The sequence below is a fragment of the Sus scrofa genome, chromosome 13 (genome assembly GCF_000003025.6).
Source record: "Sus scrofa isolate TJ Tabasco breed Duroc chromosome 13, Sscrofa11.1, whole genome shotgun sequence".
Lineage (NCBI taxonomy): Eukaryota > Metazoa > Chordata > Mammalia > Artiodactyla > Suidae > Sus > Sus scrofa.
In genome coordinates, this window is record NC_010455.5 from 116,992,839 (window position 1) to 117,011,605 (window position 18,767).

The window sequence follows — 18,767 nt, forward strand, 5'->3', positions numbered from 1 at the left end:
CATCAAGCAGAAATGCCATTTTAAAAAAATACGAAAGCTCTGGGAAACACAGAATATGAAAACCTCTCTGTAGGGACCTGTCTCAATACTGCAGGAAACCTCAGTGCACAGCAGAGTGTGAATACTCTCTTCCTCTCCTCTACCAAACATTTCAAACAGTCACACCTGCCAAAATCAAGCAGATATTAGAAATGAAAACTAAAAAAGTCTAAACTAAATTTTGTGGGATTTAATTTTTTAAAAGTGATGGTAAGGAGCACGAAGCCTCAAAAGGGAATGAAAATAACATCCCGAAAGATTCTCTCACCTCCTCTATCCATCACAAAAGTTCAGAATAGAACTCAAAAATCTGAAATACACTTGTGGGCCAGAGTAGTCCAAGGCTGCCACCTGGGGGTCTCTACATCCTTTGAACATAGGGATTATGTCTCCTTCTCCAGCATATAACACAAAGCTTGGCACATCATACATGCTTGATAAATATGTGCACAATATTCACTGTTTGAGGACCCTAAAAAAGTCCCATCTGACTTTGGAACCAAGAATATTTTTATTTCACATGAGCAGTGTTTTTGTTTCCATCTCAAGAGCATTGTGGACCAGGATGTCTGGCTACCTCAGAGTTATGAAGGCAAATGTGTGGCCCACCTCTGTGATGTGAGAGCCTTTTAGCCTCATTCCTAGTCCCACTTCATCACCCCCACCCTTGTCCTATTTCTAATGATTTATTTTAAATTGTTTGTTTTTCATGCCTATGTCCAGCACACGACCTGTCATATTAGACACACAATAAATCTTGATTAGATTTCATTACACTTCTAACCCCTCTCTGAAATAAGACACTGCCCTTTCTATAAAAACAAATGAAGAACAAATACTTCCTGCAAGGTAGTCCTGAGAATTGATAGCTGTCTTCCTACCATCATAAGGAAAAGGGGGCCACTCAGTAAGATTATCCAACCAAACACTCCCCTCCTACTGCCCCCACACATCCCATCAGCCTTTTATTTTTAGGGTGAAGACCTGTCACTTTTTGCTTCACACATGCCTAGTGAAGCATGTCTAAACAAAATCCCAACAGGTACTTTCTCAAAACCTCTGTCCATCACAAGAATGAAAATAACTTTTATTGATGTGAAAGAGTCTAGAAGGGAAGCTAAGAAAATTTCAGTTGCTTTCCCAAGATTTTGAGAGAGGATGCAACTGCTGTATCTTTGCTGTAAGGGAAAGGACAGTCAGAAGGTGACAGAACCCTGGTTTTCTCAACTGGGAAAGGAAGGGTCATGCTGTGGGGCCATCTCTGCATTTTCAATACCAAAGAAAACTTAAGAGAATGTGCCAAGCACAAAGGCTTATTAGCAAAATTCAGGATTAAGATGGGAGATGGGAGTCTAAATCTTCCCCTGAATGATTGCCTCAGAGTTTTGCTAGGTTTAAATAGTCATATATTAGGCACAAAGAATAACCTATAGCCATGGTAAAAAAATAAAAATAAAAATAAAAATAAAATAAAATTAAAAAAATAAAATTTTTTTAAAAAATAACAAATCTTGAGTGGTACTTAAGTGTCTTGTGTATATAAAAGTATTATTTGTATGTTCCTTTCTGTTATATATCAGGCAGAGTCAAAAGTTAAGTATTTCCTAGCCCATACCTCCCACCAAAAAAAGAATGATCTAAAATCTAAAAGCTCTAGGACTGGGAGTTCGCTGGTGGCCTAGCAGTTAAGGATTTGACAATGTCACTGCTGTGACTCAGGTTCAATTCCCTGACCTGGGAACTTCTACATGCCACAGGTGCAGCCAAAAAAAAAAAAAATAATAATAATAAAATAAAATAAAAAATAAAAAATCTGTGAGTATACCCACATTTATTCTCAGCTGATTATATTTGTAGGTGTCAACCTTCCTTTGTATTAGGAACCTTACTTTAAGCCTTGTTTATGATAAATATCAGCATGCTCATCCTCCCTTTTTAACTAACAGGAGAATCTTCCTGCTATTTATAGGCAAATAATCCAGCACAACAAACAAAGCAAGTACACTCACTAATAAGGTCAGGGGAAAGAGTCATTCAAAGATACTCAATTTGCAAAGCTCATCACATTTCTTTTATGTTTTCTTCCTATGAACTATATGTCTAAATTGGTTCTGGAATTCCAGGATCCTGCCTAAAAGCTCCCATCAGTATACCTCAAAGTTCACCAATGGCCCATCTCATCTATGTCTCTGTATACAGTAATGTGAGTTATGTACTGTACAATCCTAGGAGTACGAGTCATGTTGTAAAAGTCATAGATATAAGTATTTAAATCACAACTTATAAATTGAGAATAGCAGTGAAATATGTGGCAGGGTTTTCATTAGGGTATTATGATAATTTTTCAACAGAGAATAATAGTGTTTTTGATGAGAGGCCGTAGTTTTCTAATTCACATTAGAACACTACATTAGCTAGCCATGATCATGTCACAAACCACTTTAATTCATACAAATCAGCTAAATTAATCATTTAATAATGTGTATAACAAAGGACAGGAATTTTTTTCCTACTGGGAAGCAGCTTTACCATAAAGAGGGGAAAGAGTTAACCAAGGACCTGCACTTTCCCAGAGAAGTGACTTAAATTTCGTTTTTCCTAACTTTTTTAAAAAGTTAGATTCATTGTTATGTCAGTTTCACCACTGTTCATTTACAGACCAAGGAAGAGGGTCACAAAGATTTCATCTCCTCAGAGACTGCTTTTTAAATTAAGAACAATGTATGCAAAAACATACCAATAAGTAATAAAAACTGAAAAGTTATTTAATTCCATCTGTATCTAGAGAAGAGAGAGAGAAGGAGAAAGGAGAACAGGAAGAGGGAATAGAGGGGGAAATGACATAGAGAGGTGAGGGCTAGGGGGCAGGGTGGGGTGGAAAAAAGAGATACAAAGACAGAAATCAAAGGACATAAGTATGGAGGAAAAAAAGAAAAAAGGAGAGGCATACAGAATGGATATAGCAAGAAAGATAGGTGAAAAGATCAAACGAAAAGATGTAAATTTTCAGATGGCTGCTGGCTTAAGAGTAAACTGGTTCTGCTTTATTTTCCCTTACTTTATGGAAAAAGTTACTTTGTTATGCGAATTGGACTTGAATCATTTATCAGAGCTCTTTAACTATTAATATTCCTATGATTTCTTTTTTTTTTTTTTCCCCACTGTACAGCAAGGTGGTCAGGTTATCCTTACATGTATACATTACAATTACAGTTTTTCCCCCACCATTTCTTCTGTTGCACCATGAGTATCTAGACAAAGTTCTCAATGCTATTCAGCAGGATCTCCTTGTAAATCTATTCTAAGTTGTGTCTGATAAGCCCAAGCTCCCGATCCCTCCCACTCCCTCCCCCTCCCATCAGGCAACCACAAGTCTCTTCTCCAAGTCCATGATTTTCTTTTCTGAGGAGATGTTCATTTGTACTGGATATTAGATTCCAGTTATAAGTGATATCATATGGTATTTGTCTTTGTCTTTCTGGCTCATTTCACTCAGGATGAGATTCTCTAGTTCCATCCATGTTGCTGCAAATGGCATTATGTCATCCTTTTTTATGGCTGAGTAGTATTCCATTGTGTATATATACCACATCTTCCAAATCCAATCATCTGTCGATGGACATTTGGGTTGTTTCCATGTCCTGGCTATTGTGAATAGTGCTGCAATGAACATGCGGGTGCACGTGTCTCTTAAGTAGAGTTTTGTCCGGATAGATGCCCAAGAGTGGGATTGTGGGGTCATATGGAAGTTCTAAGTATAGATTTCTAAGGTATCTCCAAACTGTTCTCCATAGTGGCTGTACCAGTTTACATTCCCATCATCAGTGCAGGAGGGCTCCCTGATTTCTGAGATTCTTTTTTAGCAACTCACCAGGTGTATAACTGTTTTCTTGACTAGTAGCAAGGTTAGCAAGGTGATTTGGCTGAAAAAATTAAGCCAATCCCAAAAGATAAGAATAAACCATTTTCCCTAAAAGAGCTCATAGCTTTTGATATTACATGGACAGTGGCAGACAGATACAAGACAGAAAGGTTGACACTCTGATTCCACGAAAAGGTTTGTTCAATAGGGAATAATTGACACTCATCATGCTTATCTATGGCAAAAAGAATCCACTGCAGACACCCAATTTTAATCAATATTTAATCAATATGAGTAGTGGAATGATTTCATATCAATATGAGTATTATCACAGTTATCAATATGAGTAATACCTATCTCTTAGTTATCTAATTAAGAGATATTTGGATACCTAAAAATATTGTTTTAATCTATGGGTGAACTCTTAGGGTTTCTGGAGGCACTAGTTTGAATATGAAAAGAATAACCGGAGTTTCTGTGGTGGCACAGTGGAAACAAATCTGACTAGGAACCATGAGGTTGCGGGTTCGATCCCTGGCCTTGCTCAGCAGGTTAAGGATCTGGCATTGCTGTGAGCTGTGGTATAGGTCACAGATGTTACTTGGATCTGGCGTTGCTGTGGCTGTGGTGTAGGCCAGCAACTATAGCTCCAATTTGACCCCCTAGCCTGGGAACCTCCATATACTGCAGGTGTGGACCTAAAAAGCAAAAAAAAAAAAAAGAATAACCATCACGGTTGTTTCATACATCATTAAGTTGGCCTCCATACCCCACTCCTGATACCACACACACACACCCAGTATCTTCTGGTGACAGTTTATCTCATTTTCCACAGTGCTCCTATATACCTAAGTGTGGAAAAAATTTTGAAGAATCCATGTCCCTGGTGAATGTTGTCATGGAAAACTTCAAGAAGTACCAACACTTCTCCTGCTATTTTGACCCGGAAGGAAACCAGAAGAGTGTCATCCTAACCAAACTCTACAGTTCCAACGTGCTGTTCCATTCACTCTTTTGGCCAACATGTATGATGGCTGGGGGCGTGGCTATCGTTGCCATGGTGAAACTCACACAGTACCTCTCCCTGCTCTGTGAGAGGATCCAACGAATCAATAGATAAAAGCAAAGTGGATGAGATTATTTTCTTTAAAGCTCAAATACTGTTTTCTTTCATTCTTCACCAAAGAACCTTAAGTTTTTAATGTGCAGTCTGTTTTGAGTTCCTTAATATATTCTTATACGTAGAGCAATAATGCAAAAGCTGTCCTATATGCAAACATGATGTCTTTATTATTCAGGAGAAGAAATAACTGGTTTTTGTTGGTTGGGTATTTTTCATAATTTTGGTTTGATGCTGGAACTAGTACTTCCTTCTCTCCTTCTGCCAAAATCAGGCTCGGTTACTCATTTGCCAAGCTTTGTGGAGGATTACAGATAATATAAATTTGACAAGGTCTGTGCTCAAAGTTGTGAGATCTCTTGAAGATATTTCTGCAATATTTTTCATCATTCATTGTTTACTAAAGCTGCAGCCAAAAATATTTTTTCTTTCCTTACTCTAAACTGAGCCCTTTAGCAAGTGAAGGGACCAGATTTCCTAACTAAAGGATGTTATGCATTTTCCTTATATTTCTACCATATCACTGTAAAGAAGGGGGAAAACCCAGCCAGCTATCTTTCTTTTATTACTTTCTACTCATAACTTTAGGTTTTTTAACTGATCTCCAAAAAATAAGCTGTTTTCATTAATCAATTCTATAATCTCTTCTTGTAATTTAAATAGAAAATGAACAGAGCCCTTTTCCATGTAAGACCCTGCAACTGTGTGAAGAAATGACATTTATAAGGAGTTTAATTATCTATGAACCAACAACATTGAATTGATGCTCCTTTACAATCCAAGAAAGTCTATGACTAAGATATTGTGTGAAAATCTTTATTCCATTACAATTGAACCAATGGTAAAATTAAGATCCTACTTGCTGGTCAAGACTGGTGGACTGATTTCAATGGGTAAATCTATTGCGGCAAACTAACATGTCAGACTATTACTCTTTGGGCATTTATGTTTATATTAATGAGTGTGTTGTCTTTCTTTCTAACAAGTGTTCCCCATTGGGATTTTAAAGCTAAATGCACAGAATATTTGTCTCCTCTACATATTTTACTTTTCTATTTACAATTCCCTTTTCCATTGCTAGGTTTTATATACAATTTTTCCCCTAACACATACTTGAACTGAATAACAGATTTAAAGGAAGCCTTTGTTCACACTGCCATTCACTTACTTTGTTTGGGGTTGGGAAATGAGGAATTGGTTTTAAACAAAAACATTCCATCTTTTATTTAACATCAATATAAGAAGAAGAAGACAAACAACTATCTTTTTCATCTATATTTAAGTACCTTTTTATAATGTAGTATCAAGATTTTCTAAGTACTGCAAAATTTAACATTTGTGGAATGAATGGTGAAACTAATCTGATGAAGTAGAAAGTGTTCTGCAATATTGTAATTTCATAATTTGACTTTTCATAAGCAAATAAATCCATAGGGTATAATCAGGACTTCAAATGTGTAATTAAAACGTGTTTAAAAATCCATTACATCAGCAAGATTTGAATACCTCTTGAATTCTAAGCTGACATTCCCATGGCAGTCCAAAACCTGATTCACAATATTTAAAATTCTTTAAAATGACTATAAAGAAAGCTCTCTTTTTTAACACCCAAACACACACATTATGACCATTTGAAACTCGATTTCTACTTCACTTTAATTCTGAAGAGGATAGCGAAATCTTTGTGACTACGAAGCTAAAAATTCACAATCTTTAACTGTAATTTTCCTGGGCTTCCCTTCAAGTGATCCAAGGGTAAAACACATGCAAGCAAAATTATTAGATGAGTTATTTATTTTCTTCTCTATTTTTTATTAAAAATTCCCAACTGATGTATTACATAACAATAAAGGCACCAAGAAGAAGTTAACTAGTACCTTGGAGTTCCCGTCATGGCGCGGTGGTTAACAAATCCGACTAGGAAACACTAAGCCCTTGCTTACTGGGTTAAGGACCCAGCATTGCTGTGAGCTGTGGTGTAGGCCACAGATGCGGCTTGGATCCCACGTTGCTGTGGCTCTGGCGTAGGCCGGTGGCCACAGCTCTGATTAGACCCCTAGCCTGGGAACCTCCATATGCCGCAGAAGCGGCACTAGAAAAGGCAAAAAAAAAAAAAAAAAAAAAAAAAGAAGAAGAAGAAGAAGTTAACTAGTACCTTCTTGAATTCCAGTAAAGCAACAGCCCCCCCAGAGTTTCTGTCATGTTGCAGCAGAAGTGAATCTGACTAGTATCCATGAGGATGTGGGTTTGATCCCTAGCCTCGCTCACTGGGTCAGGGATCCGGCATTGCCAGGAGTTGTGATGTAGGTCACAGGTGTGGTTTGGATCCCAAGCTGCTGTGGCTGTGGCATAAGCCAGCAGCTATTGCTCTTATTCAACCCCTAGCCTGGGAACTTCCATATGCCATGGGTGTGGCACAAAAAAACAAAAAACAAACAAACAAAAGCAACAGTCCCTTAAAGTAATTTAAATGTATATACAATTAAATACTCATTATTAAAGGAGAAAAAAATGGAACTAAAAATAATGTTTTAAATGTTTTGCATAGGTTAACTAAATTTTGTAACAACCCTATTAGAGGGAGCACTATTATTATCCCATCATACAGATGAGAACGTTGAGACTCAGCAATGTTAAATAACTTCCCCAAGGTTACACAGATGCTAAGATGACAGAATGGTGAGAAAATACCCAGCCTATAGCTTTCCCATAGTGGTAGCTTTCAGATAACATTGATGAGGTTTGGAAGTGGAGGACTGAACAGACAATTTTTACATTGAATCTATTCCATCCTTTCCCATTTGTGACAACTGTAAGGAATAAAACAAAACATACTGCTGGCTTCTCTCTTAAGAGCAATTTTGAAATCTACTAAGAGGGCTGAAATAATACACATAAAAAAATAAAAACTAGGTCTTTAATCCACATCAATGAGGATATCAACAGAGGGTTAGTATGAGGCTTAACCAGGATGCATATGTAAGATGCCTAGCACTATATATAGCATATAATATATGCTTACCAAATGGCAATATTACTATTAATAGTAAAAGATAGAAATCATATTATTAGTATTAGTATTAACCACTAGTAGTAAATGGTTTCTTGGAGCTAGAATAGTTTAAAATGTCACTCTGCCCAACACACACCAGGGCATAAATCCCTTCTAATCCTTGGCAGGGATCATCTAGCCATAGGGGCAGTTACTAATCGAATCTTGCCAGCAACGGAATAAGTTACCAGTTAATAAGACAATACTAAAGACTTTTTCTGATAACAATTTGAAATCTGCCTCCCTATAATATCTACTCACTAAATCCACACAAAACCAGATCAATATTCCTGTCATTAACTTACTCTATTGGTGTTATTTTATTTATAAATCAAAGGAGTAGCAAAGCTGACTCCTAGCAACTACATGTTCACAAAATCCCTTGTGTCTATAGTAGAAAAAGGAGAAAAGCCCAATATTCATACAGGTTCTCAAAAATGCCAGTTCACTTTGTCACTCATCACTACTAAGCCCACCCCCACAATGATGAAGAGTAAGGCACATTATTTGCTGGCCCACCAGGTGGGGGTCAGGTCAAATAATCTCCCAAATATACACAGGTATGTGTTAAATAAGAGAAAAGGGGGTTCTGGGCAAGCAAAAACAGCAGATTCTACTATACACAACTCATACAAGATTCTTCTGCCAACACAGATTCTGGCTAAAGAAGAAAAGTGCCACACACATGGGGAAGAAAAACTAGTGTTACTGAAAGAGTAAAGAAGCAAAAAGAAGCAGGACTCAAAATTTACTCTGCAATTTTTCTGTGAATCCAGCGGTTATTTCGATAAAATTTAAAAGAAAAAATTTCCAATTTTCACTTAGTGAAAAATGCAGGAATATTTTGGTTTTAGTCAGAGATAAGAGGTTCCCTAAGGCACAAATGATATCACAATGAGAAGAAAGAACTGATAGAAACAGAAACTAGTTTAAAAAAGAAAGGAGAGGAGTGATAATATATGGGGAAAAGAGATTTGGTATTAGAAAATCTAATTTAAGTGACTATGGCTGTTTAACAGTTACTAAAGAATCCCTCCTCTTTTTTTTTTTTTTAATGGGCCCTATCCTTTGGGGTTGATAAATACATATTTGGACTAGCACAGATTCAGTTATCCCACTTATTGCTTGTTTTGGAGTGAATTCATTTTTGGAGTTTGTGAAGGAATGAAGGGAAAGGTTCCCCTTACTCCTTAGGTTTTTCACCCATCACAACATTTAAGAAAACAATTCCTTATCAGGCCACGCAGTAAGAGAGTTGGTCACAGAGATATAAACAACAAGCATCACTGACCATCTGAAACACTGTGCTGACTTCGATATCTCCATACAATACCCTCAACTTAGGTAGGTCCAAACTCATCAGCCTACTCCAGTTGGATAGTCATTATTTAGCTCTTTCATTTGTTGCATTAAAAATACAGTGTTTGTGAGGTAGCTGCAAACCCTTACACCTAGTTCCTTTTCATGGTGGGCAAACAAATAGACTGTCCTAGAGCCATCTTTAAGCATGACAGAAGTATCATTTTGAAACAATTAACAGTGTCTGTCTCTAACAAAAAGGCATTTGGCTGCTGTAGCTGACATCTAGCAATGCTGAGAAGAAAACACAGTGTTCAGACCAGGGACTCATATATATTCCTTCCTTTCAAACAGTGGTAACAGATAAAGAATTTTGTGTGAATTCTACACTTAAGTCCATCTCTAGAAACTCATAATCAGCTGGGAAATTTCAGCTTTCCTAGAAAAAGAGAGCACCCTAAATACAACTCGGGCAACTGTCAACAGAAATCCCAGGAGCCAGGTCCAACTCAACGAGGCCACTCATAGCAAACTGGCACTGTGCTAACACAAAGGGGCCTTCCAACTCTCAGTTTCTTAGAAAATGTCACACTATCAGGCTGAATAAATAACCCTTTGAATACTAACAAACTTAAAATTATCCTGGCAAACATCCAAGACCATTTAGAAGATCCTACTTGGTGTGTATGAGAAGTCATATGTCCAAATCACCCAATGGTGGAAATCAGCACCGGTCTCCACTTTTTAAGAATGAAGTATTTAAATAGCTGAGTAACCTCAGAAACTGCCAGTATCTACCACTAAACTCAATTAAAACAAACAAACAAACAAACAAAAAACATGGAGGAGTTCTCTTATGACACATCAGGTTAAGGATCCAGCATTGTCATTGCAGCAGCTCAAGTCGCTGCTTTGGTGCAGGTTGGATCCCTGGCCCAGGAACCTCTGTATGCTGTAGGCACGGCCAGAACAAAACATGGAGACTGAAACAAAGGGGCCCTTTGGAAGACCAAAAGACCAGTAAAGCCAGCAGTTTATTTTACCTCTGATATCGGTATAGTCTGTAATCCCTGAACAGAAGCCACTGGGAAAACTACAAGCTGCTTTCACATGGTCCTTCCTCCCATTTCCACTTCTGTTTTGTGTAAAGCAGAAAGTCCAACCCAGCCCAGTCTTGGCACTGGCAGACTTCTGGGGCCTGCTTGAAGGAAGAGGTTTCCATTCAGCAATAGACTGTAAACAAGCCTGATGTTTTGCCTTCATTTAGGAAGACATATCTCAAGACCTAGTAACAGTTTGCTGCTGGCTGCAAATGACTCTGATCATAGAGTGAACTAGCCCTTCAAGTCTCTTTCTCACTGACATCCCCACATCTCGTATGCTTCAGCATCAAATCAGTGGTCTTCCCTAATGTTCCAAATTCTTTCATACCTCTGGGCTTCTGCATTTACTGTCTCCTCTGCCTGAGACTTCTATGATCTCTTCTATTCATCTGGTGAATTCATACTCACTCTTTGAGATTTAGACCAAACTTCAGCTCCACCAGGAAGTGATTCAGGCCAGGCTAGGTGCCTATCTTCTAAGCTTCGATAACACTCCACTGCACCCTTCTATGCACTTAACACACTTCATGATAGTCTTGGTTTACTTATTTCTGTGGTACTTCTACAAGATTCTTGAAAACATGGACTTATATTATTCATCTTATTTTGTTTATATATTCTCATCTCCTAGTTAGTACAATTCCTGGCACATAGGAGAGCTCATAAATGTTATTTAAATGAATAAACAAATAATTGAATTATTAGTAAAAAGCAGGCAAATTAAGTAGATTTCTCTACATTGTCACTTGAAGATCTTCCCAAAGAACAAAAATACCTGAAAAGCCACCATTAGAGATTTACTATAGATTATTTTGACCTGGCAGTAAAATTGCAGCATGGCCTTGAACAATGCTGGCTTTCTTAGCTAATAGTTTTTCATCACATTAAAGTACACTACAACCATCCATCTCCTCCAGAAACCTAAGAGTAGGGTTACAAAAGAACATAAAAGGTAAGTTCCAATAAGAGACAATTCATGTCTTAAATTTACAGAATGGAATAATGCTCAAGACAGGGAAGGTCTAAATAAGTGATTAGCACACCGTTTTGGGGAGCATTCAGACTTGAGTTTGAATCCTAGTTCTACCACTCAATAGCTATGAGATTTGGGAAAATGTACTTTCTTACTCCTGCATCAATTTCTTCATCTGGAAAATGGGAATATTAACATCCAAATCATAAGATTAAATGAGATAACATATAAAATGCTTTTCAGGAGTTCCCATGGCTCAGTGGTTAACAAACCCAATTAAGATCCATGAGGACATGGGTGAAATCTCTGGCCTTGCTCAGTGGGTTAAGCATCCAACGACGCTGTGAGCTGCTGTAGCGTAGGTCATAGACATGGCTCTGATCTGGCACTGCTATGGCTGTGGCAGAGGCTGGCATCTATAGCTCCGATTTGACCCCGAGCCTGGGAACCTCCATATGCTGTAGGTGCAGCCCAAAATAGACCAAAAAAAAATGCTTATCAAATGTCTGGCACATAATAAACACTCATGAAATGACATTGTTTTATGACGGTTACTAATAAAAGGCAGAGACTATTATTATTTTTAGGACTGGGCACTAGGAGTTTGGAGGCAAGGTAGAAAAATGGATACAAGTTGGGTAATAAAGATTAAGATGATCTTCACTCCTCCTACAATTTTTCCCAGGACTGGCCCCAGCCTCACCACTCCCAAATGAAATCTCATAACTTAAGTCAGTTCCTGGGAGACCTGAAAGCATTCCTTTCCACATAGGAATGTGAATTGGGAGTCAAGAGATTGATTTGAGATGTTATATCACATGCTTCCCAAGATTTCTGGGGGGAAGAAACCTCTGAAGAGGATTCCTGTTCACTCCCCCAAGTGGTGAGAAAAGGGATTCAGTCCTCTTATAGAATTTATCTAGGCATTGTGTGAAATCACAGAAACATTTTTTAAAATAGAGGTATAAGAGTTTTATACTATCTGGCCTTACATTTAGGTCTTTAATCCATTGTGAATTTATTTTTGTATATGGTATTAGAGAATATTCTGATTTCATTCTTTGACATGTAGCTGTACAGTTTTCCCAGCACCACCTAATTTTTTTTTTTTTTTTTTGGTCTTTTTGCTGTTTCTTGGGCCGCTCCCACAGCATATGGAGGTTCCCAGGCTCAGGGTCAAATCGGAGCTGTAGCTGCCAGCCTACGCCAGAGCCACGGCAACACAGGATCCGAGCCGTATCTGCAACCTACACCACAGCTCATGGCAACGTTGGATCCTTAACCCACTGAGCAAGGGCAGGGACTGAACCCACAACCTCATGGTTCCTAGTCGGATTCGTTAACCACTGCGCCATGACGGGAACTCCTGCACCACTTATTGAAGAGACTGTCTTTCCTCCACTGAGACTGTCTGTCCTTGCCTCCTTTGTCATGGATTAGTTAACCATAGCACACAGGTTTATTTTCAGGCTTTCTATCCTGTCCCATTGATCTATATTTCTGTTTTTGTGCCAGTACCATACTGTTTTGATGACTGTAGCTTTGTAGTATAGTCTTGAGTCAGGGAGCCTGCTTCCTCCAGTTCTGCTTTTCTTTTTCAATATTGCTTTAGCTATTTTGGATTTTTTGTGTTTCCATACAAATTTTTTTATTCATGTATTTATTAAAGTATAGTTGATTTGCAATGTTGCGCCAATTTCTGCTGTACAGCAAAGTGACCCAGTCATGCATAGCTATACATTCCCTTTCTTCTCTCTCTCTTTTTTTTTTTCTATCTTTTTGCCTTTTCTAGGGCCACTTCCTGCAGCATATGGAGGTTCCCAGGCTAGGGGTCTAATCAGAGCTGTAGCCACCGGCCTACGCCACAGCCACAGCAACACGGGATCCAAGTCACGTCTACAAACTACACCACAACTCATGGAAACACCGGATCCTTATCCCACTGAGCAAGGCCAGGGATTGAACCCGAAACCTCATGGTTCTTAGTCAGATTCGTTATCCATTGAGCCACGACAGGAACTCCTTATCTTATCTTCCACCATGGTCCATCCCAAGAGATTGGATATAGTTCCCTGTGCTATGCAGCAGAACCTCATTGCTTATCCATGCCATATAAATTTTAAAATGTCCTGTTCTAGTTCTGTGAAGAATGGCATTGGGTTAAGAAGATGTGGTGCATATATACAATGGAATACTACTTGGCCATAAAAAAAGAACAAAGTAGAGTTCCCACTGTGGCTCAGTGATAATGAACCTCACTAGCATCCATGAGGTTCCAAGTTTGATCCCTGGCCTCCCTCAGTGGGTTAAGGATCTAGCACAGACTGGGCTCGGATCCTGAATTGCTGTGGCTCTAGCGTAGGCTGGCCACCGCAGCTCCAATTTGATTCCTAGCCTAGAAACTTCCATATGCTGCACATGTAGCCCTAAAAAGCAAAAGAAAAAAGAAAAAAAAAAAAGAACAAAGTAATGCCATTTGCAGCCACATAGATGCAACTAGATATTATCATACTAAGTGAAGTTCAGAAAGAGAAAGAAAAATACCATACAATATCACTTATATGTGGAATTTAAAATATGGCACTAATGAACCTATATGCAAAACAGAAACAGGACCACAGACAGAGAAGAGACTTCTGGTTGCCAAGGCAGGTGGGGAGAAAGTGGGATGGACTGCAAGTTTGGAGTTGGTAGATGCAAACTATTACATTTAGAATGGATAAGCAATAAGCTCCTACTGTATAGCACAGGGAACTATATCGAGTATCTTGGGATAGAACATAATGGAGTATCAGAAAAAGAATGTGTATATATATGCATGACTCAGTCACTCTATTGCACAGCAAAAGCTGACACAACATAGTAAATCAAATATACACCAATAAAAATAAAAATTTTCAAACTCACAATACAAAAAAAGAAAGAAAGAAAGAAAGAAAGAAAGAAAGAAAGAAAGAAAGAAAGAAAGAAAGAAAGAAAGAAAAAAGAGGCCTAAGAGGCTGACTGAACAAGCATCATCTGAGTTTAAGGGCTCCAGAGAGCCACCCATAAAGGAAACAAGGGCTGCAGGGAGGGTCACAGAAGAGGAGGAGAAAGTGCATGTATACACTTGAACCAGAGGTGTAAATACCAAGATTACACTCAAGGGGTGCCAGACACTGGATCTCAGTTTCTCTTTCTTCCTAGAAAGTGTCAAAAAACTGGCTCTGATTAACCACACACCTTATCCAAGTATGCCAACCTTTTTACACAAGAGATTACCAGGCACTTATTTTAACTTGAGACTAAGGACATAAATAAAACTACCTACTCAGAAAATGAAAATGTTGTTTATACTCTGCTTTCTGTCTCCAATTTCCAGCAAATTAGAAAGAGTAAGAAGAAAACGGCCTAATATATGGCTAAAGAGCATCACACTAGAAACATTTTTGTTCTCCTCAAAAAGAAAGGATGGATGGCTATACTATGGAACACTTCCTACCTTCAAAAAAGTAAACTGGGAGTTCCTGTAATGGCTCAGTGGTTAACAAACACGACCTTTAACCATAAGGCGGCAGGTTAGATCCCTGGCCTTTCTCAGTAGGTTAAGCATCCGGGGTTGCCGTGAGCGTGTAGGCTGCAGACACAGCTCAGATTCCACATTGCTGTGGCTGTGGTATAGGCCAGCAGCCATAGCTCCAGTTGGACCACTAGCCTGGAAACTTCTACATGCCACAGGTGTGGCCCTAAAAAGACAATCAATCAATAAATTGAATACTCAGGCGGTCTGGTGTGGTAGGAAACAACCACAGTGCTTGAGATGTCTACACACAAACACATACACACTGGCCCAACTGGAAGAAATAGCTTATTCAAGTTCTTCTCTAGGCAGGGCTCATCTGCTTCCTAAATGAGTCATTATTACACAGTGGCTCTGTTCTAAACATTTTAATGGGAGAAAAGCTGGGAGAAGTTTGAGGACAGAAACTCCAGAAACCATTTCTTCTCACAAATAAGTCACACCCTGATTTCTATTGCAATTCAACCAGAATAGCTAATTCTGGTGAACAAAGAAAAGGAGATGTTTTTCTGCCTAAAATAAAAACACTAATATACCCAGACATCAGCATAACTGATGGGAAATTAGTTAAAACAGCAGCAAGATGAAAAAAAATACAGCACAGAGGGTGTCCTGCCATCACTGTGATCATTTTTCCCACCATCACTTACCATATGCTTAAAGAGGTGGGAAAGCAAATTGCCAACCCAGCAGAACATGACAAGCCCCCTTCCGTTCTCTGTGTCCACGAGCTGCTCCTCCAGACTATTCAACCAAGTTCTGGCTGTGGTTGCCCCAGGGATACTACAAGGGCTCGACTCACTATTCACATGTCATATTGTCAGGGTTTTCCCCAAAATAGGTAAAATATGCCATAAATCATGTAACAAAACATGTCACAATTTGTCACATTTGCAACATTTCCAAATGTCAGTGTCATCTCCCTGGAAAATAAGAGAGGCAAGTAGGTTTTTTAAAAGCTAGCCAAAAATGGTGGTGGTCTGTGTATTCAGAGGTGGTTCTGTGGCAGGGTTCTTTCCTGACATGACTTACAGTACCATTTGGGCTCTCCCAAGGCCATAAAAAGAGGAAGAGAAAAACCTCAGGAAGATTTGTTGTAGGCACTGAGGATGTCCAGTGAATAAATGTGAATTATTACTGCCAGAAACTTAATTCTACAGAGTTAGACTGGATTGTTAGCACATGGTCAAAAATAATGAAAAGGAAGACAGCCATGGTGACAAGCATAGCAGAAATGAATGGACCAAGAAAAACAACCAGGTAGTAGCTGAGCACCTGCACCTGCAAAGCAAGCACTGCCTTAAAAATGGGATTTGGTGTCATCTATACTTGTGTCCAATTGCTATGTTAAAAGTCTGTTCAATTATCAGTAAATGAGTAAAAATTACAGAAAGGAACCTTATACATCATGATTTTATTATGCCAGATTTCTACAATATAATACAAATATACATAACATTATGGAAAGGACCTGTATCACTCAATATGGGTGCAAACCTATTTTGGGACTGACAGCGTGGTGTGATAAGGGGAGCACTGGATGTGGAGCCAGGAGACCTACACCTTGCCTCAGCTCTTCCCCTTTCCAGCTGGGGGACAGGTCACCTAGCCTCTCTCTTTCAAGGTGATGGCAAGAATACCTTTGGTCCTCACTTCTGATGGTTATAATGAAGATCAAATGGGAGTATGTGTGTATTTTGCAAAGCCTTTTTTCCCTCTTCCCAAGGAATTCCACCCATGCCAATGACTTTAAAATCTTCAAATATCAATTAATGTCTCAATTTGTCTATTTGTGGGCTCTTTTGTAAGTCTCAGAGCTCTATCTTTATCTGCCTCTGGATATCTACACCTGGAGAGTCTTCAAGCACCTACAACCAGTATGTCCAGTGGGAGTGGCCCTCCTTCTAAACCCTCTCAAACACTCATTCTCACACATGCCCAATCCTCCCTGTACCCCTTGCTTTCTTTAGCGCATAACACAAACACACCATGTTGCACTGATGTAAGCTTCTGTCAAATCAGCCCCTTCTTTTCTATCCAGGCTGTCACTCTCCTAGTAGCTGTAGCCTCAGAATAAGTCTTCCCACCTCCAATCTCTCCACTGCCTCCACCCCAATTCATTCTTTACATCAAAAGGAACTTTCACAAATGGATACCTGATCATACCCCACCCTGAGCAGAACTGTGTAATGACTTCCCATTACCTTTGCAATGAAGCTCAAATACCTTAACTTGACCTACACATGACTCATGAACCCATCCCAGGTGGCATTTCCAGCCTCATCTCCCCAACCCACATCCCACTCCCCAAGCTGTCCAGCTCTAGCCATACTGAACCATTTCTTCAGATCCACCAAACTTTCTCAAGCCTCTGTGCCTTTTCCCCTGTTCTATCTAGCCTTCCTCCTAGTGTCAACAGAGAGACTGGTAAGTGCATGAACTCTGGAAACTAAATGCGTGGGTTCAGATCTTATCTCTATCCATGATATGATAACTGCCTTGTTTGAGGTTCACTCAGATGCAGACTCTGAGACAAGGACTCAAGTGCCAGCAGTTTATTTGGAGGTTTAGGAAATATCAGTAGGGGAGTGGGAAAGTAAAAAGGGAAGAGATATCTCCCCAATAACAAGAATGCAATCTAGCCAGCCACCTCTGTGCATGGCTCACCCTTTACCCCACAAGGATACTCTGAGAAATAGTAAACTAATGCTTCATACCACCTAAGAATTATCCACCTGAAAACCACCTGAGAGGCAAGGTTCTTAGGTTATTAATACACAGTTCCTTTTTGTTCCAGCTTTAGTGAGATATAATTGACATACAACATTGTGTAAGTTTAAGACAGACAACATGATTTGATATATACTGTACTGCAAAATGATTAACAACAATAGGGTTAGTTAACACCTCATCACCTCACATGATTAACACTTTGTGTCTGTGTGTGATGAGGATATGTAAGAGCTACTCTCTTAGCAATTGTCAAGTATGTAATACAGTATTGTTAACTATAGTCAATATATTGGACATTAGATTCCAAGAACTTATTCATCTTATAACTGGAAGTTTGTACCCTTTGACCAACACTTACTCTGGTTAGGGAAGGCACTGTTATGTCTTCCCTGCATACACGCTTCTGCCAAAACTACCATCCTAGGACTCATAGCATGTGTTACCCATTATTGTGGTATTCTACACAGTATTGCTTCTGATCAAGGAACTCATATCTCAGCAAAAGAATCATGGAATTCACTGGCATGACCCTGTTACCACCATCCTAAAGCATCTGGCTTGACAGAACAATGGAATGACTTTTTGAAGATTCAGTTACAGTGACGCAATACCTTGCAGGGCTGGGGCAATGTTCTTCAGGAGGCTATGTATGCTCTAATTTAGCATCTAATACGTAGTTATATTTCTCCTAGAGCTGGGATTCGTGGGTCCAGGAATTGAGGAATGGAAATAGATATAGTACCACTCATTATCAGCCCTAATCAACCTGATAATTAATACATCTAGCAAAATTATTGCTTCTCATCCCTATGACCTCCCATCCCCAGCAGATCTCTCTCTGCTAGTCTAAAGGTCTAGGTTTCAAAGGGAGGAATGCTTTTACCAGGAAATACAATAATGATTTCATTGAAGTAAAACTTAAGACTACCATCTAGCTACTTGCTCCTTATGGCTCTGAATCAAGAGGCAAAGAGAGAATTCCTGTACTGGCTGGGGAAAACCAAATTGCTACCACACAACAACAAAA

General features: G+C 39.0%; 1 protein-coding gene and 1 long non-coding RNA gene across 3 annotated transcripts in view; one reads left to right on the top strand and one right to left on the bottom strand.

The window, feature by feature from the left end:
* KCNMB2 (potassium calcium-activated channel subfamily M regulatory beta subunit 2) overlaps positions 1–6,462 on the top strand; it is a 254,097-nt gene extending 247,635 nt beyond the window's left edge. For both annotated transcript variants that reach the window (XM_013982218.2, XM_005670002.3), the window contains exon 5: positions 4,737–6,462. In XM_013982218.2, coding sequence (XP_013837672.1) covers positions 4,737–5,021 — 285 coding nt within the window. In that variant the 3' untranslated portion in view covers positions 5,022–6,462. The remainder of the gene's footprint in view (positions 1–4,736) is intronic.
* The window catches only part of LOC106505750, a 342,957-nt gene that overhangs the window by 291,957 nt on the left and 32,233 nt on the right, over positions 1–18,767 (bottom strand). The gene's annotated exons all lie outside the window — the stretch shown is intronic.